The 24,979-nt window shown below is 37.4% G+C and overlaps 1 protein-coding gene and 1 long non-coding RNA gene across 5 annotated transcripts in view; one reads left to right on the top strand and one right to left on the bottom strand.

Annotated features, from left to right (window-relative positions):
• Nucleotides 1-5,841, top strand: part of LOC137617352 (uncharacterized) — a 91,422-nt gene extending 85,581 nt beyond the window's left edge. For all 4 annotated transcript variants that reach the window (XR_011039633.1, XR_011039632.1, XR_011039630.1 and 1 more), the window contains exon 3: nucleotides 5,703-5,841. This is a non-coding gene — a long non-coding RNA (uncharacterized lncRNA). The remainder of the gene's footprint in view (nucleotides 1-5,702) is intronic.
• Nucleotides 1-24,979, bottom strand: part of LOC137617351 (mediator of RNA polymerase II transcription subunit 6-like) — a 65,519-nt gene that overhangs the window by 2,344 nt on the left and 38,196 nt on the right. Inside the window, exons 4-5 of the mRNA XM_068347374.1 lie at nucleotides 15,802-15,942; nucleotides 5,688-5,946 (exon numbers count right to left, since the gene is read on the bottom strand). Of these exons, the coding sequence (XP_068203475.1) occupies nucleotides 5,688-5,946; nucleotides 15,802-15,942 (400 nt within the window). The remainder of the gene's footprint in view (nucleotides 1-5,687; nucleotides 5,947-15,801; nucleotides 15,943-24,979) is intronic.

The following is a 24,979-nucleotide window of genomic DNA, read 5'->3' as shown; positions in this document are numbered from 1 at the left end:
TCGCCAGTAAAGCAGAAAGTTATGATCATTACCATGTGTTTATCCTTCCGATGCATGTGGCAGAGTCGGAGCACCTTTCACTTCCTTTTTCATGATGCTCTCAATAAATTTCCACCCACTGAGACTTTATCCAAACTGACATCTTCCCACTCACTGAAACTATCCACATTTCAGGTTCTAACCACATGCAAAGACCAAGCAATAACACGAAACCTTCCAACACTTCCCACGCAATAAGGAGCTGAGGCGGGTGACTTCAAAGGACTTCACTGAATGCTCATACAAATTGTGTTTGCAATTTTAGGCAAGGCTCCTCACCATCCAATGTCAGGCTTCCAACCAACATATGTAGCATGCTCTCCCATTCGTTCTTCAAGTCTGAACCTCTGAGGGCACGAGACCTAAGGCCACCTAAACCGCTGAAGAGTACAACCTTCAAACTGTTCCTCGGGATATTGTCCCATTTCCATGGTGGGATTCTACTCTGTAATGTGTCAAGACCTCCCTCTCATGAGAAGGGAGATCATCGACCCAGCGGCATCCAATTCCAGTTCAGTGTTGAATCCGGTCTCTATATTCGTCAAGTTCTTGGCACGCACTCGTGAGTACACTGACTTTGGGGAAGCCATCCCCTGATTTGCCATGATTTAGATAGGGTTAATTCCCAATTATTTGGTTCCTACACTCTAGCCAATTGAGGAAGAGGGTCTCTAGCTCATAAGACAATAATATTTGCACTTACCAGAGTATGCAGACCCTTCTCCCTTACCCACTGACCACACTGACAGTACATAAACTCAAGTATGCGGTCGCACTACTGAAGTCTGCTGCTGCTATGGAAGCTGCCTACAAGCACCATCTTGAATTGACCGTTGGTCAGGAGCAGGTGCATAACTCACCAATTCCAGGATTTGGCAAATCCTGATACAAGGAGAAAGTATATACACTTGATAGTCAAGTGCCAAGGTTACACCAGTGGGCCAACTGAGTCCTGAAGAGAATGGATGCTTTCACCTCCCACTTCACCAGATACGAGGGGAAAGAGGAAACACTATCTCTAAGGAATACATAAAGTACCTACGCTTTGTCCCAGGGAGAATAGCATACCAGTTTAAAGCCCTGTCCTTTGGTTAGTCTACCGATCTCCAAGTGCTCACAGTGATGATCTCTACTTGGTAAACTTTGAATACGGTTACTCTGCTGAGGTATGGCTGATTCTGTTCATCTCAAGGAGAACAGGAACTGGCTTTTTTCTTTTGCCACAATCTGGGAATTGAGGCTAACTGGGAGAAGTCCAGTTCCTCACCAAACCTGAAGACAAAGTACCGGGGTATACTGATAAGACGCAAAAGCAGTGATAGCCTTCCCATCAGACACCAGCATCAGCAGACTCTAGGTAGCACAAATTTATGCATAAATTAGAAATCCAGAAGCTTGTACCTTACATGTGCCTCCACCACCAGCGATCTGTTCAGTGGTGTCTGAAGCAGCACTGTTTAACTCTCGGCAAACCCCTTTACTGTCTAATTCCAGCGGGTACATTATGGGACGATACCCAACCAGACTGCCTCATGCATATCAACCTCCTGGAAAACATGGCATGGCAAATTTTCCAATAGCTTCTGATAGCGTCCTCAGTAGCTATGATGACAGACAAATACTAGGCATATGTCAACGAAGGAGAAGGCACTGTTTCACATAGCCCGGTGACCAAATGACAAAAAACAAAATTCAGCCAAACTCCTTTTGACTCCTCACTTCCAGAAATGATGCAGTACTACTCATCCGCAGAGGGAAGGAGTGCACACCTGAAGAACCAGACTGCCTTATGCATATCAACGTACTGGAAAACATGGCATGGCAAACTTTCCAATAGCTTTTGATAGCGTCCTCAGTAGCTATGATAACGGACAAATACTTGGCTTAGTCAAGAAACAAGGAGGCACTGTTTCACATAGCCTGGTGACCAAATGATAAAAAACTCTTCAGCCAAACTCCTCTTGACTCCTCACTTCCAGAAATGATGCACTACTACTAATCCGAGGAGGGATGGAGTGCACACCTGAAGAACAGACTCCCTCATGCATATCAACCTCCTGGAAAACATGGCATGGCAAATTTTCCAATAGCTTTTGATAAGGTCCTCAGTAGCAATGATGAAAGACAAATACTAGGCATATGTCAACAAAGAAGGAGGCACTGTTTCACATAGCCTGGTGGCCAAATGACAAAAAACTCTTTGGTTAAACTCCACTTGGCTCTTTATTTCCGGAAATAATGCAGTACTAATCTGAGGAGGGATGGAGTGCATTCCTGAAGAACCAGACTGCCTCATGCATATCAACCTCCTGGAAAACATGGCATGGCAACTTTCTAATAGCTAGGATTCTCAGTAGCAATGATGACTGACAAATACTAGGTATATGTCAACAAACAAGGAGGCACTGTCACACCCATTGAGTTGACAAAGCAAGTGCACTCTTGTGCCATTGACCACACTGTAGAGCTGTCAGCGAGGTTCATTCTAGGTTAAAAGACATACATAATCACCAGGGGCAGATTGTAGTATCAGAATGGTCCATATATTCCAGCTTAGCAGAGAGGATTCTTGTTCATTAGGCTTCACCATTGATTGAACTGTTCACCGCTTGACTATATAAGAAAGTTCTGGTATTCTACTTGCTGGTCCCAGACACGTCGGCAACATAGAGCTCTAGATACCTCCCAACACCCCTAGAACAACAAGATCAACACGCCTTTCTAGCCTTCTGCCTGATTTACTCTTGACAACTTAGGGTCATTGGGTCTCAAGACAACCCTAGTTGCTCTCAAAAGCAAATTAAAAAAAACCACAAGTTCACCTCTTTCTTATTCTCACAGACGTATACAAATTTCATGCACAGCTTATGGACTGGCACTTGGTCCAGGAGGCCACTCCACGCCGAGTGGCAATGTGAAATCAAAGATTTTTTGGCTAAACAGATGATGTAGCTTGGAAGCTAAAAAACCACAAGTTCACCTCATTCTTATGTCCATATACAAATTTCATGCAGAGCTTATGGCCTGGCACTCGGTCCAGGAGGCCACTCCACGCCGAGTGGCAATGTGAAATACAAAGATTTTTTGTCTAAACAGATAACAGATAATGAAGCTTAGGAGCTAAGGGAGGTTTACTGCAAAGATCCTTTACAAATTCCTACAGTTTACTCCTCATAAAGCTACCGAAAAAATTACCCCTCAAGTCCTCACTTCTCTCTCATCTCCACTTTCCAATAGCACGACTTTGTAGCTTCCCTTGATCTTTACAGTTGGCAATTATCCAGCATCTTGTAGGGCTCTGCACAGATGTCTACATACTGTACACCTGCAAAGATCCTTTGCATCGTTCTACCAGGGAAATTTTACCGTCTTCTATGATTGGTATCATAGATGGAATACTGCAATTGAATACTGATTTTCTCATGCACCTTCGTCGAGAGAACCTCCTGAAAAGGAAGGGAAGAGCTTCAAACAGTTATGTCCTCCAAGGGAACTTGAATCACCGGCATAGGACATACTGTACAGTACCTGCAAAGAATCCTCTGCATCGTTCTACCAGGAAAATTTGACCATCTTCTGTGATTGGTATCACAGATGGAATACTGCAAATTGAATACTGATTTTCTCGTGCACCTTCGTCGAGAGAACCTCCTGAAAAGGAAGGGAAGAGCTTCAAACAGTTATGTCCTCCAAGGGAACTTGAATCACCAGCATGGGACACCACTTGAGTTGGGTCTATCACATGGGACCCTTAAGAGGCCTTAGGACGGATACCCAACCCTCAAGACTATCTTCCTTCTAGCCTTAGCCTTGTCAAAACATGTTGGCATACCCGAGGATTATAAAAAATGTCTCCTTCACCATTGTTCCAGAGTTTGTAGCCTGGCAAGACTTAAAACCCAGTCATTCATTACTACAGGTTCAAATCCTTAGACATTTCCTCTTCATGGGAGTTGTGCATGCTCATGAGGAGATTCAAACAGTTAAGTATTCCAAGAGAACTCGAATCACCAGCAGGGTCAACCACTCAAGTTGGTCCTATCACAAGGGACCCTTAAGAGGCCTTATGACAAGTATCCAACCCTTAAGACTATCTTCCTTCTACCCTTCGCCTCGTCAACTCTTGTAGGCATACCGCAGGATGAAAAAATTCTCCCCTTTACCATTGCTCCATTTTGTAGCCTGGCAAGACCTAGTTAGTCATTACTACAGGTTCAACTCATTCTCCATCTCTTTCCCTACAAGAAGCAACCAGTGTAATCAGGATGACTTGTATCTGTCCTGTGAGCGGGCTACCTGAATAGAACTCGAAGCTTCAGGTCATAGCAACACACACACTCACAATACTAATGGTAGAGAAGATATTTAAGAACACCAGTTATTTCTGGCTTCGTGGTGATTAGACGTGTATATCCCGCAACCCGCAATGGGATGTTAGAACCATGCTGGGTTTGTGCACATGAAGTCAGAGGTATCGGACCTACCCTATCGTTTAGGAAGAACCTGTCAGTGTCACTCAGTATTGTAATGGTAAAGAAGATATTTAAGAACACCAGTTATTTCTGGCTTCGTGGTAATCAGACGTGTATATCCTACAACCCGCAATGGGATGTTAGAGCCATGCTGGATTTGTGCACATGAAGTCGAGGTATCAGACCTACCCTATCATTTAGGAAGAACCTGTTAGTGTCAAGTTTTGGAGGGAAGAATTTGGAAATTACAGAGAACCTTCACTGCCCATTACCTACAGAAATATATCCACAGGCCATTGTATACCTTAACTCTTGGTTCCGTGGTAACAGATTCTGAAGCAAACTCGGTTCCCTCACGAGACAAATATTTCATCCAAGAAAGTTGTAGCGATGTAATGCTAAAATGAGAGGCAAGAATAGGTGTTTTTTTCCTCTTCTCTTCCACCTTGTGTTGCAGCAGTTATGTGCTGGACCAGGCAGTAGATGTAGGTAAGCCTCATGCTTAAGCAACTTTTCTTTACAGTCTTGTTTTATTTTAGAAGTACTGTACAGTATCTCCCCCATCCTCTCAGACGAGGAAGAAGATGGACACAAATGTATGGAAATGTACATCTCTTAAAACCATATATTCAGACATAATAATATTATCTACATGGATGTAGGATATTTCATGACACCCATGTGACATCTTTATGCCCAACTCGTTAAGAGGTTGGCCGGAGTCATCACTTCAGATCCTTTAACAGTACCAAGTACCTCAACTTCCCGGGAATGTAAACCAGCTAGTTTAGGTCAAGGGACTTTCTCCTTCCTAATGATAAGTCTGCTATTAAAGGATGATGGTTTGTGTTTGTATAAGAACAAATCAACTACTGTCACGTTATTCATAGTTCAAACAGCTGTTCTGGTTTTGTCAAAATCATACTCCAATTAAAAGATTCAGGTTTATACTGTATAGTTACAAAAACTACTAATGATTTCTCCTGGAAAGCTTTTCATTGATATAGGAACTGCAGATAGTACCCCCCAGAAAAGCCAAAGTCTCTTGTCAATTACAAATACACTAATGGTTTTATTCTTTGGATGAAAAATGTTATATTAATCAAATAAAGGTTTTACATTGGATACCAAGAAATTTTTTTAAACCATTACATTACTACATTCTGTACTCTTTACCTGTGGTCGTTTTAGGTGTATCTTGCTGCTGCGCTGGTTGTGGCGGTTGCTGCCCGGATTGTTGTGGCTGTAGAGTCTGAGACTGCTGTTGCTGTCCTGTTGGTACCTGAGATGGAGTTTGCTGTGGTCCTACTGGAGCAGGTGCTTGTGGAAGAGCTGGATTTTTGTATGGAAATTTATCATGAAGGTCCTTCAACAGAGCATTCACACGATGGTTTTGGAAATTGGATGCCTTCTCCTCCTTTTTAGTTTGTGTAGCCTAAAAAATATTTTTCACATTGCATTAATTTAATTTGAAAACATCCATAATACAATAATGTACAACAGACTTTGCAAGGAAATACTTTATTAAACCTTTACTCTTTTACATATACCTGTATTTTATTTATACTTGAATCCTTACATGTTCGATACCAGCAAAATTTTTGTACATTACAAAAACGTAATTTTTCAAATACATAGATATAATTTAAAAAAAAATAGGTTCTCAAACCCAAATAATTATTAGACTATCTACTGTACCGTATTTATGAATTCAAGGTTTTGAAACCTCATAAGAATAGGTGATATTAAATATTTGTACTATTTCTAGATACACAACCAATATCTATTCAGAATCCTCTAAAAAAAACATAAATTTGGTGACTATATAACTATAAATTATTATATAGTGATATCCCTACATGACATACCCAAGGTACTTTCTCAATTTCACACCTTGGCAGTACAGTCAACAGTTCTTCAGCTCCAGGAACAAGTTTTCTCATATATCACCAAAATTTCATATTGTAATTTGAGGATACTTTGGGGATGTTTACCAACCAAATAGGTTTTTAAAAAATGGATGCCAACAATCTATGCCCAATACAGTATCCAAATAATTTATATAGAAAGTCCAAAATTCTTTGACAGAGTCCCTCGACCTAGAAATAAACACAATTGAATGAGAATCCACTGAAAATCCTATTTATTAGTAAACTAAGAAAGAAAGTCTTTGTAAGAAATCCTTTACTGTCTCCCTTAAACAAATAACAGGCTATGAGCAACAACATACTGCTTACTTTAATCAAAATAAATTCTTCACAGACCACTATGAAATTAAATATGAACTACTAATTGAAATAAAGGACATTAAATTCATACTCTACAATATCAAATCAAAATAACAGCCTGACTCAATACAGGTTGTAAGAATCTTTCATCTGAAAACCTCTTAAATCTGAAAAAAAAAAATTTTTAAATGATCAGAAAAATCCAGTGTTTGGGAGGTTCCAAGAAGTAGGTCTACACCTGTTCCTCACGTGTCTTAGCTCTTGACCGAATAGTAACACTTTGCTGTCAGCAGTTGCCATAGTAAACCTGTGCTCCTTCTTTATTCTGATTAGTACATCCACTTTGTGTTCCACGATTCAAAATATCGATAAAGCCTGCAAATACGCCAACAGCTAATAGTGAAAAGAAAGAGAGAGCATATATGTTCAATTTAAACTGAAAAAATTCAGCTACTGATAAAACTTGAAAGCAGCATAAGCGTGAAGCGTCTGACAAGAAGTTTGGTGTTGGAACAACAATATTTATGACCTAAAGAAACACAAAGACAAATCTTAAAGTTCTATGCTGAAAGCAAATATCGAAAGTCAATGAAAATTATAAATAATACATAAAATGAAAATGATCCAAAGGAGTTTGTATTTGATGCTGTATTTATCTTACAAGCAGTGATTTTGTTTCTGGCAAGTATAAAACATCATAATTGCAACATTAAGTAAAACAAGTGATTAACATGAGAATATGATTGTGAAATCTTTAACTTACGCGATATCAGATGCACCATTGAAAATTCGGCACCTTTATTCTCTGGGTACCGATCAAAATTAGCTAATCACAATAATTAAATCAACTTTTGAGTTTATTCACAACTTGGCTCAAAGAAAGTTAGTGAGTACAGTACAGTGTAATTTCTAGTGGCTGATAAAAAACTGTGCTGCTTATTAACAAGATACAATGGCAATAATGGGAAATGTAAAAGAAAAGAAGCTACCTAATGGATACAGTGACCAGGAGCTAGCAAATAATTTTCTAGTATTCTTTAGAAACAAAATTGAAAACATAACCAAATCATTTGTAAATACTCAACATCAGATTAATGATACACCAAGCACACAGACAAAATTAATACGATTTAACAACATAACACACGATGACATCACCAGAATTATCAAGAGAGCAAAGAAAACAAACTGCGCGATCGATCCTATGCCAATATCTGAAGTAATTGGAGAGAGAGACTTTTCTAGTCTAGCCAAAATAATAATGAGAATAGCAAATGCAAGCATTGATGAATGTAAGTTTCCTAAATCTGAGAAAATTGCTAGTCACACCAGTTCTGAAAAATGCACTGGACTACCTGGAATTAAGCTCATATAGACCTATTTCAAATCTATCCTTTGTCTCAAAAGTGCTTGAATATGTAATTCTTGAACAACTAGTCAGCCACTTAGAAATAATAGAAGCTTTGCCTGACAACCAATCTGCTTACAGAAAACTACACTCTATGGAGACAGCCTTATCTGCTCTGTTGTAAATGATGGATGAAAATAAATGTGGTAGTTTAATATTGCTCGATTTCAGTGCTGCTTTTGATACAGTTGTGCATGAACTGCTACTAAATGATCTACGGTCCATCAGCGTTGAAGATCAAGCTTTCGAACAACTAAAAGACTACTTAGTTGGTAGAAATTACAGTGTACAAATTGGAAACTCTTATTCATCATATGAACCCTTAAACAGAGGGGTACCAAAGGGGAGTGTACTAGGCCCAATCTTATTCTGCATCTATACTATTGGTCTATCGAAAATGCTACAAAGGCATGGCGTGAAGTTTAAACTATTTGCAGATGACACACAATTTTACTTCTTCATAAATGATATACATGACACTACTGAAACTCTAAACCGAATCCTTGATAGTGTTAGGGAATGGATTTCATTTAAACAACTAAAATTAAATGAAAACAAAACTGAATTCATGGTTGTGGGCAAGAAAAAACCGTGAAAAACTTAGGCGCCGATATCTAGTAAAGTTCGAGATCTAGGTGTATTTCTTGACTGTAACCTGTCTCTAAATGCCCAAATAAATAATGTAATAAAAAGTGCTGGTTATCATCTAAGAAATATTGCGTTTATAAAAAAGTACCTGGACAAAAAATTCTGTTACGAAACTTGTGATAAACTGTGTTATTACCAGGATTGACTACTGCAACTCTATCTACTACAATTTACCAAAAGTCCAACTTAAGAAATTACAAAACATAATAAACAGAGGAGCAAGACTGATAAAAGGTGTCCCACCTAGAGAAAGGTTCACCCCTATACTAATTGATTTACATGGCTGCCAATTAAAGTGAGAATTGAATTTAAAATATGTACAATAACCCACCAAGTTATCAGAACACGTCGTCCAAAATACTCAAGAGAATTGCTACATATTGCGCAGCCAACAAATCGTGTCGACACGAGAATAGTTACAGATGGCTTCAAACTGTTGGAAACTAGATTTATGTCCACTTTGGGCTCCTTAGCCTTTAAATATGCAGCCCCGAGACTATATAATAAGCTCCCATGACACATTCGAATGATTGAAGACATTAAGGCTTTCAAGAGGAAACTGAAGATTTTCTTATTTCATGAGTCTTTTGACAGTGACGATTTAACAGTAAATGAACAATATGCGACTTGAAAAGATAAATACTGTGAACGAACAAGGTAAAACGACAGTGGAGGTCCTATAGAGAGTGGGGTTCCCCTGCTGCATGGGACCGGAAAAGCAGCCATCAAAGTAAGTAAAGTAAAGTAATAGGCTAGATCATGAAAAAAAATCAGTAAGAAATTATATAAACATTCACCACTGTTTTGACCGTAAAAGTTATACAGTAAATGTTTTCTATTTAGTCTGCGTTTCTGAGCATATTTCTCTTGCACTGGTTTACATTCAATTTCCTTTATTTGGAAGTGCTCCATAAAAACACTCGTACAGTAGTAGTAACATAAGCCTTTTTTTGTCTTTCCATTTTTAAATATTCTCCATGTATTTAAACAGTAAGTGTCATTGCATCATTACTAAATCATATTACTTATATCAATTCATTTGAATAATAAAGTACTCACTATATATAAAAACAATTTAAAATCTTTTAATACCATGTTAAGATTACATATTGGCTTTTCAAAAATGTTCTTGGTGTAGTCAATACAATGTAATTGAATTGCTGCAAAAATATCAGTTTTAACAAACATGTTTATCAACAAATTTTCGTAGTTCTTAATAACCAAACTTTTATTCCTCATGGACCCTAGTTTACTTTGTCATTTCCACACACACCTCATTTAACTTGATTCTTATTTTTTTTCTTTTATTTACCTGAATTATCCTTTTTCTTTCACAAATAACATTTCTTAAGTTTAATTTTGAGTTTTACTTTGCTATTTACACCTTTAGGGTTGACTTAACAATTGGAGACAATCTACATGAATATCTATACAATTTCTTACAGCTTGGTACAGAGTTGACTGAATGTGTACGTTAATTCTAGCTGGTTATATTGAAGAGAAATAGAAGCTCAAAAGAAATGCCATACGCTATCCTACTCTAAACATCATATAAAAGGGATCAGCAACATAAATTGGAATAAAAACAGTAATTTGTGAGTTACTGTATACAAACACTCCTAAGCCGACATGAAAGTCTAAACTGAAAAGCATTACACTCTAGCAACTATGAAATATGCTAGGTTCTGTTCTCCAAAAATCATACGGTAAGTGATCCAACTTACAAAAAGATTTATCTAAAATGAAGGATTAAAATACATAAAATTGGCAGAGGTGACAAGCTACAAAAGCTTAAAACCATGCTGTCAAGACAACTCCAAGAAAATGGCTTCATACATCGTACAAAAACAATCCTATAAACCGACAAAAACACTGAAAGCCATCTTGAATCACCCAAAAAATTGGTGTTCTGAGAAGATTGGTTTGTAAGTGAACCTTCTCAGATAATCTGATAACAGAGGTCACAGCTGTGGGTACCATTCCTTTCGCTGACAGAGCGGGGCTACCAGTGTTATCCTGCTGTTGTAGAAATTCTGAACTTGTTTAACACCTGTTGAATCATGACGAAAATGGAAGTACCCAAAGATCCAGATTTGACAAAAAATGGAAGTACACAATAATCCAGATTTGATCCCATCTTGTAATGGCATCGACCTTCCATGCTAAGGGATCCAGGATCCGGAATTCGTGAACAAAATTACTCTATCTTTTTGTTCAGTGATGTTGCAAATATGTCTATGCTTGGTCAACGCCACCATTTCCAAATTCCTGGACATACTGAAAGATGTAGAGACCATTCATTTGGAAGAATCTGACCTTTACTTTTTAACTAATATGTCAAGATTTAGATTTTCCAAGTCAATAGCATCTCTGTTACCTGGTACAGGGATCATACTTGTCCCGCCTTGGTTCAGGATCTAGGCCGATGTCATCATATTGTGTGAAAACACTAGCACAGTCTCTCCTACCAGGAGTGGTTCCTGGTCCTAAAGAGCCTTGAATATTGCTAAAAGATTTTAGCAACTGAAATAAGTAGACTCCCGAAACATCCCTTTCCCTGACAGACGGAAACAATCTAGAGTTACTCTCCATCCTTCCTGTAAAATCATCTGCAAACAGAGAAAGGTCTGGAATTTTCATTTCAAGGAAACTCCCTGAGATAACTGCCTGCAACTGTTCCACCAACTGAGCAGTTGAAATTGGTTCTTCACTGGAACTGAAATTGTCTACATCAACTATTTTGTTCTAATAAAGAATAGGATGATATTGGAAAACTCGCATATTTTGGTGTCCCATCAGAGTGAATTGCTCAAGGAAGTTAGGGTTCCTAGAAGCCTCAACCTCTTCCAAACTGACATAGACTTCATCCTCAACTTTATTCAAGAACAGAAGGCTGAATGCTTTTCTCTGAAAGAAAAAAAACAAAACAAAGAGAACTGTTGCTATTATCAATCTTTAAATTGTCCATGTCCCCAACCATTCTAGTACCCTGAAAAACTACTGCTGAAGTTGAATACTTTCCAACAAATTGCTCAAAACTAGCTAATGATCCAGGTATAGAACAACTCTAAGCCCCAGAATCTTTAAGCATTTTTAAATGGGGCCATCATCCTGGCAAACGCTTGAGGTGCCGTTCTGAGACCAAAACAAGGGCACTTTACTTGGTACAACTTTTACTCATGACAAAATTAAGGCATTTCTTTGAAATGAGATAAATAGGATGAGAAGAGATGCCTCTGAAGGTCTATTAAAAAATTCAATCATCGTTTTTTTATTTCCCTGCAAAACTGTCGAGGGAGTTTACATGAAAAATTTAGCAAGAACAATAAACTTATTGAGGGTAGAGACATCTAGAACTGGTCTCCAACCCACAGTTTTAGGGACCTGGAATAACCTGTTGTACAGTAAAACCTTGAACCAAGGCTCAAGAATTCTACCACTTTTTTGCTTTTTATTCCAGAAGTTTCACAATTTCTAGTTTCAAAATCTATGCCTTTGATGTACAGTAATTGTTAGATAACTTGGAAATGTAATTGGTTCTTATACAAGGGAGGATTGTAGTCTAGAGGAATCCAGTAATGTTCTTTGACTACAGCTAGTGCTCACATATCATGACAAAGGCTCTCCAAAATATGATAAAAATGAGAAAGTCTTCTTACTGAGACTTGGAGGGAAGAACCATCTTCAAGTCCACCGGCAACTCTTTCGGAACATATACTGTATTGAATTAGAATCATGATGTTCTACCACTGATACGAAAATAATTCCTTGGCAACAATTCTAAGGCCATCAAAGTTATTGGCTAATAAGTGGAAACTTTGGTATCCCTAGAAAGTACAGTAAGAACAAAGTGTCACTTTGAACCCTGGTATTCCTTCAACCAATTACTTTATCAATCCTATTCACATTCAAAACAAGACCCAAAATGCGGTAATCGAGGCTCATACTACTTTACTCTTAATCACAAAACAGCTGCTACAGCCTCAGTAACCTTATGAAAAAGTTTTAACTAAACAAGTCAAATAATCCAAAACCAAATTCAAATCCTGACAACCTGCAAATTTATTTTCTAGAAAACTAGAAATAACTCCTCTTACAGAATCTGCAAGGGAAAGTTTTTCATGACTACTTCATTACTTGCAAACAGCATTTCTTTAGTAAACCACCTTGTAAACTCTGAATTTCAAGGCATTAAATCATAATCTAGATCAAGATTTAATAACTGATTTGGCTTATATAGGACAGAACATCTTTGTGGTATAGAAAGCTTCAACACTAAACGAGAACTAGAAGTACCAACCTTTCTTTGTATTCGATATAACAATTTATCAATTCTATCAAAAACAAAACTGGAGAAATGAGGTGTATAAATCGTCTTGGAAGAGGCATCTCTGAAGACTTGGAAAAATAAACATAATCAGAAATTACCAGGAGTAACCTAATAGGATATTTCTAGCCATAATTTCCATTTATACTTGAAAGGAAGATATCTTTTCATAGCTGGACTCTTACTCATATGTTTTTTTTTTTATTCTCGCCTTCCTATTCAAAAGGATAAGCAAGACATTTACTGGTTTTTACATGTCTACACTTTTACATGTGAGCTACTGTGCATTTGTTTTTCAATGGACTAGTTTTGGTAGTTGAGGTACTAGCACACATATTTATCCCGTCAGAGTTAGTCCATGATGAGCTAGTGACTGGCCTTGCAAGAGAACGATGCGCACTGTCATCCAAGACGATACAACGTATCAGCTTTTGCCGAAACTTTATCAAATACACTGCTTTAAGGGAATCATATGATATGAAATGCCATCCATGTATGAAATACGAGTATGCTTTTGAGCTCTTACTTCAGCAAGTGGAGGGATGTTAGGATCCAGGCTACCAACTCTGTCTTCTATCTCGCAATCTAGTTTTTTAAGAGTCGACAAGATTGCGGAAAGGGAAGGGTTTTACAGCAGAAAAGTCTAAAGTACTATACATAAAGAATTTAAAGTTCTACGAAAGCCTCTCGAATCTATAATGCTCTGTGCACCATCAGAACCATTACAGAATGGATCACTAGAACCACTTGACCCAACTTAAAAAGTTGAGTTAGCGTTTAAAATAAGGCCGGTTAGTTGAGAATTACTGGCTTTAACTATATACTTGCTGGCCTTTTAAGATTTGTAAAAAAATATAAAGAAGTTATGAGCTTTGAAGGCTCATCACTATCAAAACTTGATTCACTAATTGCTATGTTGGATTTTTGTGCTGGCTTATCATAATCACCCCCACTATAATTAACTCGCTTAGTTTTCTCTGGGTTTTCCCGAAATAAAACGAAGTTCCCTTTTGCGCTATAAACTCTTATTTCGTCGGTAACCATAGAAACATACTTGTCCATAAGAGGAACCATGAGTTCTTTGCACTCCTAATAATAATCATTAAATCACAATACTGTACTGTCCCAACCCAAGACATAGAAAGAATACAAATTATGGTTGCCCAAAAATAATTCCCCAGAACATTTTAAGCAGTACAATAGTTACAGTATTAACTATAAAACCTTAATTTGGACAATCTGGAGTAAAGGGTTGTGGGCAAGTCAAAGTTAGCATAGAAACTGAAAGACAAAAGATCTGCAGTTTGAACTAACCACTGTTAGTTGCCAATAACTGCTAGATTGTCCAATTACTTTACTGGAGGCATAAGTCCGAAGGAAAAGAAATTTTTTTAGTACAGTATTATTGGGTAAATGTCAATAAAACCGCACTTCCAGAAATCAGCAATGTGAGTATCAGGTGAATATAGAAATAATTAAAACTATACTTTTCACTATACCAACAAGAATTCAGTACATATTAGGTTTCTAACTGTATTCTCAAACAATTTCAGACTTTCAAGGTTTTGAAATACAAAATAAAATGTAAATAATCAAGGCTTTGAAATATAAAATAAAATGTAAACAAGAGACCACATCAATCTTTCAATAATGAATTCTTCTTGCCTTATGCTTAATTCACTTCCTATGGTCTCTTCCTGCTTAGCTCTCCTACTTCCCCATCTTGGGCCAATATTCACCTCTCCTTTCAAGACTAGAAAAGTAATTTTGTATCTTGCTGAGCTATGTAACAACAATAATACAGAACAGTCTAAGTAATGATAATCATATTCCAGATAAATGATTGTCTAATTGGAGATATGCAGTGGCCAACAGCTGGAATAAAAGGCTGTGAACTCAATTATTGTGATGGTTTAGAAATGTGATGAGAAGGGATAAGGCAATGTTTGTCAGAAAAACAGTAAATATGGAAGGGGCAAGAAAAAATGACATGTATAATGGTCCAGAAAAACATGGGGAAACGGTGATAGATGTGGACCAGGTCCTGATGAGAGTTCAGGAAGATAAGAGTATTGAATAGAAGAGAATGGAGAGAATTAATTTCACATCTAACTGTGTAAAAGGAAAAGCGAATATAAAAATATTCATGATGAATCAAACATGCATTTGCATGGAAGACCTTTGAATTTTACGATAATTTTTTAGAAATTATATGAAATAAAATGTTCAATTGATAATACAAAAGAAATTAAACTAAAGGTAATCAATAACATGGTACATAATACCAGAAGGATAACAAAATTATATGTTATACACAATATCTAAATAATGTACGATAAAAACAGGAGTAAAGGATTTTAAGATTCACTTCTAGATGATCATCAGTATCAAAATGAACATTCAATCTTATGGAAGAAGCTTAACTTGCGTGGTTAACTTACAAAGATTGTAAACTCTACGCGATTAACTAAAGAGCGAAAAAACAAGAGTAAAACTTAGCGTATATAACTAAAAATAAAAACAAATCAATAAAAAGATTAAAGAACATATCCCAGAGTGAAAAATTTCTGGAATGCACCATAAACTAAGAAAATTGAAACCTAAATCTATAAAGCATAATGCACAAGCAATAATAGTGAATAAAGTTCTTGAAATGAAACAACTATAAGTAATTTTTACCTTCTTTCCTTCCTTTTTCTTCTGTTGATCTCCCTGATCCGCCTGACTTCGAAATTGCCACCAGTACCCTCTAGACGGGTGATAATGAGAATAGGACTGCAATTCAGTGAACGCACTAGTTAGATTGCTAAGTGTAGCCAACTGGAAGAGAAAAAATTCACATAAAGAAGCAGCACAAACAGTAATAAGTATTTGATTTTTAATAAAATTATAAACATTTCTACCATTTTTATTACTACAAGAATGCATATACAACTGGGACTCTTCTGTAAAAATTCAATGAATTATCATAAATAAAATGTAATACAACTGAACAAACAAAATTAACCGTGTGCCGACGATTCCACTCAGGACAGTTCAGCATCGACAGTTCAGCGCTGCCAATTCAGCGAATGACAATTCAGCTTAGAATCAATTCAGCGCATGACAATTTAGCACAACGATAAATCAGCACAAGGACAATTCAGTGCAAAAATGCACACACATTCACGCTTATCTTATTATTAGCATATAAAGATTATTATTATTATTATTATTATTATTATTATTATTACAACCATTTCTGTTGTAATTCATGGTTGTTAACAATAACAACCACTAAATAAATAAAGAAAGTTATAGTACAAGCTTAGGACGGTATACAGTATATTCCCTTTTTTGGAATACAGTTGTTTATAAACATTTGCTTAGTTAAAACTGAAAAGCCAGCCTTATGGAGCGGATTTTATCGGTGAAAGGACGCGAGCATATTCTATTAAATGGATTTTGCTATCGTTTGGATAGAAAACTTCGGAATGGAAAAGAGTCTATTCGTTGTACACAAGACAGATGCAAAGGTCGAATCCATGTCAACGGAAACTTGTGGGGAGATGTAAAGGCCCATACTCATGTGCCTCAGCCAGCAGTATCAGCAATGAAGAAGATGGTTTCTGACCTACGTGAACGAGCCAGTGCATCTAATGATGTCCCAAGAAGAATAATTCAAGAAACTCAAGTCTCTTTGTCAGATGAAGCTACGGTTTTACTCCCTAAGTATACTTCATTACAACGGACTGTTCAGCGCCGACAAAAAAGAGATGGTGAGCCAATTCCAGCACCTAATGATGTCAGTGATATTGTATTACCTGAACATTTGCGTGTAACACTCAGTGGAGAACCTTTTTTATTGTACAATTCTGGGGTTGAAGATACCAATAGAATGTTTATCTTTTCGACTAGAAAAAATGTTGAACTCCTCAAAGAATACAAAAACTGGCTTGCAGATGGATGTGTTTTTCCAGTGATATATATACTATTGCAAAATAAGACAGAGAATTTATATTAAAAGGCATTAAGAACTATTTTGAATCTATACCTGGATCTAACGCCAGCCACTATGCTATGTGATTTTGAAAAGGCTTTCCAAAAGGCATTTTCAAGAGTTTTTGTAGGAACGCAAATAAGCGGTTGTTTTTTCCACCTTGCTCAGTGTGTATGGAGAAAAATACAGGCATTGAATCTTACTCAGATTTATGTAAGTGACGAACATATTCGTCGACACTGTAAGATGTTGGTGGCCTTAGCTTTTGTGCCTGCTGGCGATGTTTGAAATGTGTTTGAATCATTGCAAGATGTTATGCCTCCGGAATTGGAAGAGTTAACAAATTATTTCGAGGACACATGGATTGGTCGTCCATTCCGTCGTCGTAGAAGAGATGCGGTTTTTAAACCCGAGTTATGGACTGTTTTTGATCGAGTGCAGGGCGACCTACCTAAGACCAATAATTCATTAGAAGGGTGGCACTGAAGTCTTCAGTTAACATTGGGGCATAACCATCCAACCTTTTATAAGTTTGTCGAGTTTCTTAAACTAAAGCAAGATAGCATAGAGAAAAGGATACTAAGAATAAGAGCTGGACACGACGATAGTAGAAACGCTTGTTAATGAGTATGGAAGTCGATTTGATAAGTTGGAATACTTACAAATTATAAGCTATCTCATTGAATTGCAGTTATAAATTAATTCATTTCTTTTTACATATACTGTATGTATTATTTTTAATATGTAAATTTAATAAATCTTTTATATCCCTTTTTATATATTATCAATAAAGTGTTAAAACTTTTTGCTGAATTTCCTTTTAGTTGCTTCCTTATACTGACTTGTTATTGTGCTGAATTGTTCTTATGCTTAATTGCCATTCACTGAACCGTGTGTGCCTTTGGCGCCGAATTGTCCTTGTGCTGATTTGTCATAGTGTTGAATTGTCATGCGCTGAATTGATTCTAAGCTGAATTGTCATTCGCTGAATTATCCAGTGCGGAATTGTCGGTGTACCAAATTAACAGTTATCCTTGTCACAATACTGTATAAATAACCAAGATAAGAATTATAAAAGCAAACTACAAAAACATATAAAAACTACAGTATAGAAATGAAATTGAGCTTAAAGGTGAGGAAGAGGCAAGTAGTTATCTAAAACAGAAAATTTATAATAAGTATGATAAGGTAAATTAGGGAAATATATTTTGATAGAGAAAAGTGGACTTTCAAATGAAACCGACACATTCATGAATTTTAAATGTTCTCTGATAATGTGCTCTTTTGTTAAGCACATAGAAGAGGAGCAGTCTTAGCTCGGTGCATACACCACCTGAATCCCGAGTTACCCATCAATCATCTGCCTCACTTTTCATGTAGTCTACATGTAAGGCTGCAAAACATCAGTTAGGCTGGGAGGTGGACAGTGATATGTTTATATGAAAAAAGGCAGTTTTGACGAAGAAAAAACCTATTTTTGGGGAGGGGCTCTGTGCTCTCCAAGGACTTTCCGATTTTAGGGTAGAATACCGAATCCAATACAACATAAATACCAATGCAATATTGACTCCCCTGCTCTAGAACCAGTGTATCAACTGCTTTCCATGAATTCCGAAGTGAAAAACAATTGCCACCCTCCCCCACACAAGGATTGGGAGGAAGGGTCCTGGAGATCACACACCACCTCCCAAAAACAGGGTTTTCCTTTGTCAAGACTCATTTATGGGGGCTATAGTGCAGTGTGATTTTCAAGTACTAGTTCAAGAGCATTAATAAGAGTTGGGAACCCTCAAGACCAACCATCTACAACCAGGCAGGACATACAGTACATGCGTATGTTTCCATGGGCAAGTATAAAATCTTACAAGTCTTTCTCTTGCCTCATAAGGACTGACTGAAGAATACTAGATGCCCATCATTTTGCCATTTGAGGGAGGACAAGAACAACCCCTCTTCACAGTTATCTTAGTATTCACATACGTTCATGTATGTGAAAATATCAATAAGTTATCACTTGTTAATTATCTATCTAATATTTTGCCAAATTCCATTTTCTAGCCTAACCTTACCAAGGTTAGAATCACAAGCATTAAATAAAAAAAAACTCAGTTCAGGGAATCGTCTAAACTTATCACCAGTAAAATACTTGCAGTTACTTACAACTGTAATATTATCTAACCAGTCGTAAAACGGCTATACAAAACCCAATTCAAGCTAGGCTAGCCTAACCATATGGCTAATTTTCAGTATAAATTTTAAATTTTGTTAAATGAAATAACTTGTTAAACAAATAGCACTGGCAATTCAGAACCCCAATATTAGACAGATTGACTAGTTATAAAAAAGGTATGTTATAGGCTAAGACAATTTAGAAACGGTTATCAAATCTTAACACTGAGAGAGGAAGACAAAATCCCAACCCTGTTTTAAATAGATATGCAAGAATGCTTACAACACCAACCAAACCAGTATCAAACAAAAGCAATCAAATAGCACGCAGAATTACTCAACTTCCAGAGCTTTACTCTAAGTCTTGCTTCATATTATTACGTTAATGTAACAAAAAGAAAACTTGAAATAACTACTTAACCATTCGGTCTTCTTATTTCACTTGTACAAATACAGAAACAGTTGTTGATGGTCACATGACAAAATTTTGGATGGAGGCTGGGCGCTAGTTGATACGCTTGTAACCTGACAGTCAACTAGGATGATGGTTGCTTTCTATGAGGCAATGACATAGTAATGACATCACTTATAGCAGATTAATTTCAGCAGTTGAGGTGCTGTGTCGAGTTCTAATGTGCCCGAACTCGAGGGTCTCCCTTATACACAAGGAGTCTGTGCTTTGCACATTGATACACTGGCCCTAAAGCAGGGGCATCTATATTTATTTAGTATTTATGTCGTATTGGATTCCCTGTTCTAGCCTTTCACAGTAAAGTCCTTGGAGATTACAGCATTTTAACTCCAAAAATTTATTTCACAATTACTCTTCCGGGAGTAATTTGGCAGGGTTAAAACAAAAGACAACATCCCTGAATAGAACTTCCATGAAAGGAGGCTATAAATAACCACCTTCAGGAACCTCTTCCGGGAGTAATTTGGCAGGGTTAAAACAAAAGACAACATCCCTGAATAGTAGTTGCATGCCAGGAGGATATAAAAAACCATACTTCACACTATAGGTTTGTAGCACCAGACTTTGAGTTACTGCCTTGCATCATTCTACCACATTACCAGGGATAGTAGTTCAAGACAAGGATAATCCCTCATCTTTACAAAGTTCCAAGCATAGTGACTTTATGTGCGCGAGGTAGTCTATTCTTTTTTTATTCCATAACCTCACAAAACCAATCTAGACTAATTTATGGAGACTTCATCTTGATGAGGCACATCAAACCCACCATCATTTCAAAATGGAACCATAATCCTCTTGAAATCCAGTCAAGAATGCAGCCTTTTATAAACAGAAATCCCATCACCTAATCTTAAAATTGTTAGAACCCAGTTTCACATCACAAATCATGGCTAAGGTCTTGAAAAGTGAAAATGGGCAAGATCTCTGCAAGGAGGAAGTATTGGAAATTGCTAAATCAGACACAATGGTTGGCTATCAAGCTTTGTTAAGAAACTGATGTTTCCAGCAGACAAGAATCTTTCTCTTCTTCAGGGAAAAGGGGAGGATAGCAGTAAAATTCCTAGCATATCCATACTTCCCCTATCCATACTGGCTCACAATTTCTGAAGGAAAATGCTAATATGAATAATCCTAGCGCAAATCAATGCTCAGATTGCTATTATTCTATTTGATAGATAATCTTGAGCATTGTTTTAAATGCACACTTGAGTGATAAAAACCTAATTCTTATTTCTTTGCACAGTAATGTATTCTACAGTACACACTTATATTAACTTGGTGTATGCCTACATAGGATAGACATAATTAGGCCATGATTTTAGGATAACCTAACCTACATTACTCAACTCTTTCCCCCATTTGACCTTATTTGCACATCCCTGAGAGCTAATAGCGTGATACGAGAGCGGGTACTTTATATCAATAGCACCATCAGGTTTAGTGGGGAAAATAAAAGCAAATAAAAAAGCTTTAGAGGCTATGCCATATCCAAATAAAAGCACCCATATGCTAGGCATAACATACAAATCCAAAGAAGCACGAATACTGAAGGGTGCATACACTAAACTGGTAGAAAGCACCCATCCCATGTAATAAGAACCTCGTTATAGGCAAGGGTGCAAGAGAGTGCTAATATTGAACATCAATCTCATCAGGACTCATGAAAGACAGAGTGGAACATACACTTATGATAAGAGTCACAATTGTGAGGGCATCAACAGGCATTTCACGCACATTAGAGAAGTTGATACAGGTGAATTGCAAGATTTGTTCGGGGATCTTGAACCTTCAGGTACTAGAGAAATGAGCCTGGTGAAGGAGATATGAATGTCCTCTTGCCTGAAGCAGGGCATCTCAATGCTTTATGGCCAATAGCACTAGGATCACATTTGGGATCACGAATTACTATGTGGAGAGTTACCTTTGGCATAAATACATTCCCTAGTTTCAGTAGAGCAAAATATGTCAAAAATTCTATTAGTTAAAGAATGTTCATGCCTACTTGGAAAGCAATTAGATTCTTGAGAACAGCTGTTGTGAGAAGACCATCATAAAGAGACATGGGACACAAACCTCGCTATTGGAAAATAAATAAACTGAGCAACCATAGACAGCTGCTGAATAACTGGGAGAGTGCTGTCAGGAAAGGCACATGACATAGGAGTGCTCTACAAGGTAATAGCTTTCAAACAGATTCCCATCAGGCATGACTCTAACAACCCGTAAAGCAAGATTTGCCTGAGAAGAGGCATTGATGCCAGTACTAAATCAACTGCAACAAGAAGAGGGGCTGCAAACCTCAGTCAAAGGGAACTTCTAAACTATTTGCTATCTCATCGATAAGCTTACAGAAGCTTTGCTCAATCTCTTTATAAGGAACACGAGTAGAAATATAAAAATAATCGTCAAAGAATCTCTAAACGAGGCTGAGGTTGAGGGGTTCAATGAAAATATAAATGCTGAAGATATTCAAGCCCCTTACCTGAATCTTAAGGGTCCTTATATCACCTACGACTGCTACACAAACACCACTGAGAATGTGTCCAGTCTTGTAAACACTTCAAGTTAGCAGAGAATTAAAACAACAGAGACTTACTAAAATTAAACTTCCTGACAAAACACCAAGGCAATATAAATAATATACAGTGCTGATATAAGCACAAAACCTCATAAAAAGGTAAAAAAATACAATATAACAAAAACATAGAGTTCCAAGTCTTGCACAACATGGCATACAGAACACAAATATGGCACAATAACTATATAAGCACTTGAATTAGCACTAAATTAAAATTACACATACAGAAAGTAGTAGAACAAATAAAAACGAATATGCCCTTAATATCTAAGTGGAAAAGTTCAACATAATGGCTGTTCAGAAGGAAAAAAAATTCACAGTATCCTGCTACTGTATTGGCTAAGAAACTCATCACTTCAAGCAAAGTTCTGGAAAAACCAGAATAATAATCCTAATTAATACAAATTACCACTCACCTAAATCAAATAAGAAAGGACAATGAAAAACTAGGAAAAAGGGTTGTTAAGCAAGCATGAAAAGAGCACTAAATGGTCAAATTCTGAGGAGCAAAATGCTGGACAGAATATTGAATGGCCATTTTTGACAAACAACCAAGTGCATATTCTTCTTTTCTGGGCTCCGACCCGTGTCGCCCAGTGAAATGCTCCTTAAGCACCACCTCTAAGGTATATAACTGCTATATATTACCAGAGAAAAAATTGCATGGGAATGCCAGGTTGAACCCAGCTCGCTCACCTGTATAAGGTGTCGATATAATACTGGGGCGCGACAAACCACAACCAGAGGCCTCGCACCATTTAGATATCTCCTGTCAAAATCCCCGAACAGCGAGGTGCCGTTCAACCTCGTACTACTACTAGCCAACCCACGCCAGTGACGTCACTCCTTTATTAGCACGCAATTTTATAACCGTTTTTTGTCTGGTGTGTGCATTTCGCTGGTTTTTCTCTGGTTTTACCTCAAGATGTCCGACTCCACTGTCACTACATCTAAGTTAAGTACCAGATCTATGAGTTTTGAGATTTTGGAGGGGGCCTTGCCCTTTTTTGTTTATATTATTCAGCTTATTATTCACGACCTTGCTGGGTTTCTCTCGGGCGGCTCCTTCCTCTCTCTCTCTCTCTCGTTCGTTCTTAACGATTTTCAATAAGTCCTCCATACTGATTGTTTCTCGTTATGAACTTTATGGATTGCCACGGTTCACACACCGTATCATTTTATTTTGTCCTGTTTTATGATAACAGTTATTTCATATTCATGTGCGTATTTTGGAGGTTGGCATGCCTGATCGCCATCGGCGTTCTTTTCCACATATCATATCTTTGCTTTTTTACGTTCGCACGCCACGGACTCGCTTACCATTTTAACGTCATTCGTATGATTGCATTAGTTCGAGGGGCTTTCATGAGTCAGTTATTACAATTTAGTTTTCATTTTGTTAGCACTTCACTGACCCTGTGTTCTGTTGGTAGCCCTGCCTACTCCTAGCGCCGTCAGGCTTGTTCTTTCCTGTCTCTTGTTCGCGCCCTCATTTGTTTTACGATTGATTTATAGCTAATTTTATTATTATTATTATCATCCAGCATGCCTTCCTCTCTTATTTACCATGTGTTATGTTTTTTATAGTGTTTTAATCTTTCCACGTGATCATATCACTCGTGGGTCTGGCAGGTTGGTATACCTGATATCGTCTCGGAGCCAACCTACTCCTAGCCTCCTCCCGCCGATATCTTATAGCGCTATGTACTCCTCCCGGGGGCATCCGCTTTGCACGTGCGGTTCCTGTTGTTCTGTGAGGCATTATATTATTATTCATTAACGTACATTACTTTTCCCCACTACTCTACCCGGTCGTAGTCGTTTTCTTTCCGTCGCTCGTTTGGCCGATGATCGGCGGGGAGTTTTCGACTCGTTCCGTGGTACCTTGTTATGTTATTTATTTATTTATTAAGTTGTGTACGGGCTTCTCCCTCTTGGTCCCGCACGTCACGGACCCTTTTAAGATCCCTTTCCCCCCTCTGTCACGCACCTCACAGACCTCATATATATATATATATATATATGTTTAAAGACTTCCATTACGGGATCCCCGGGAGTAGCTTTTATTCATTACCCTTCGGTCGAGTTTTTTAGTTGAGCCCCGGAGCCAACGTTATTCATTATTACTTGGATTCCCTTTATATTTTAGTCACGTTTATCTATTATATACGATCCTAGTTCTCGACCTTGCCTTCCATGATATGATCACGACTACGGTCTGACTTAATTTAATTCATTAATTTGATTTAATTTAATAATTTTACAATCAAGTAAAGCTGTTATTTGATTTTTTAAACACCGGGGTCCCCTGGGGGGTCCCCAAATTTGCCTTCATTCAATTATTAAGGCATTTATATATGAATAATCTTTATCATTTATTTGATATATGACTTATAACCCCCCGGACCCCCCAGGGTCCCCTATTTGCCTTCATCATATACTTAGGCATTTATATGAATAGTTTTATCATGGGTTGGATATATATATATATAGAGTTACAGCATTCGGGCCCTGTGCCCTTCATTTGCTTCCATTCAGGATAATTATAGCTATATATATTCAACTTTATCACCATGATATTAACTTTTATAATATTTAAGCACTGGGACCTCCGGCCCCTAATTGCTTTCCTTTAAGATACTCATGTATCTTTTATCTT

The sequence above is a fragment of the Palaemon carinicauda genome, chromosome 23 (assembly GCF_036898095.1).
Source record: "Palaemon carinicauda isolate YSFRI2023 chromosome 23, ASM3689809v2, whole genome shotgun sequence".
Taxonomy (NCBI): domain Eukaryota; kingdom Metazoa; phylum Arthropoda; class Malacostraca; order Decapoda; family Palaemonidae; genus Palaemon; species Palaemon carinicauda.
The sequence above is the reverse complement of the archived record's forward strand: the minus strand, read 5'-3'. Positions and strand labels throughout refer to the sequence as shown.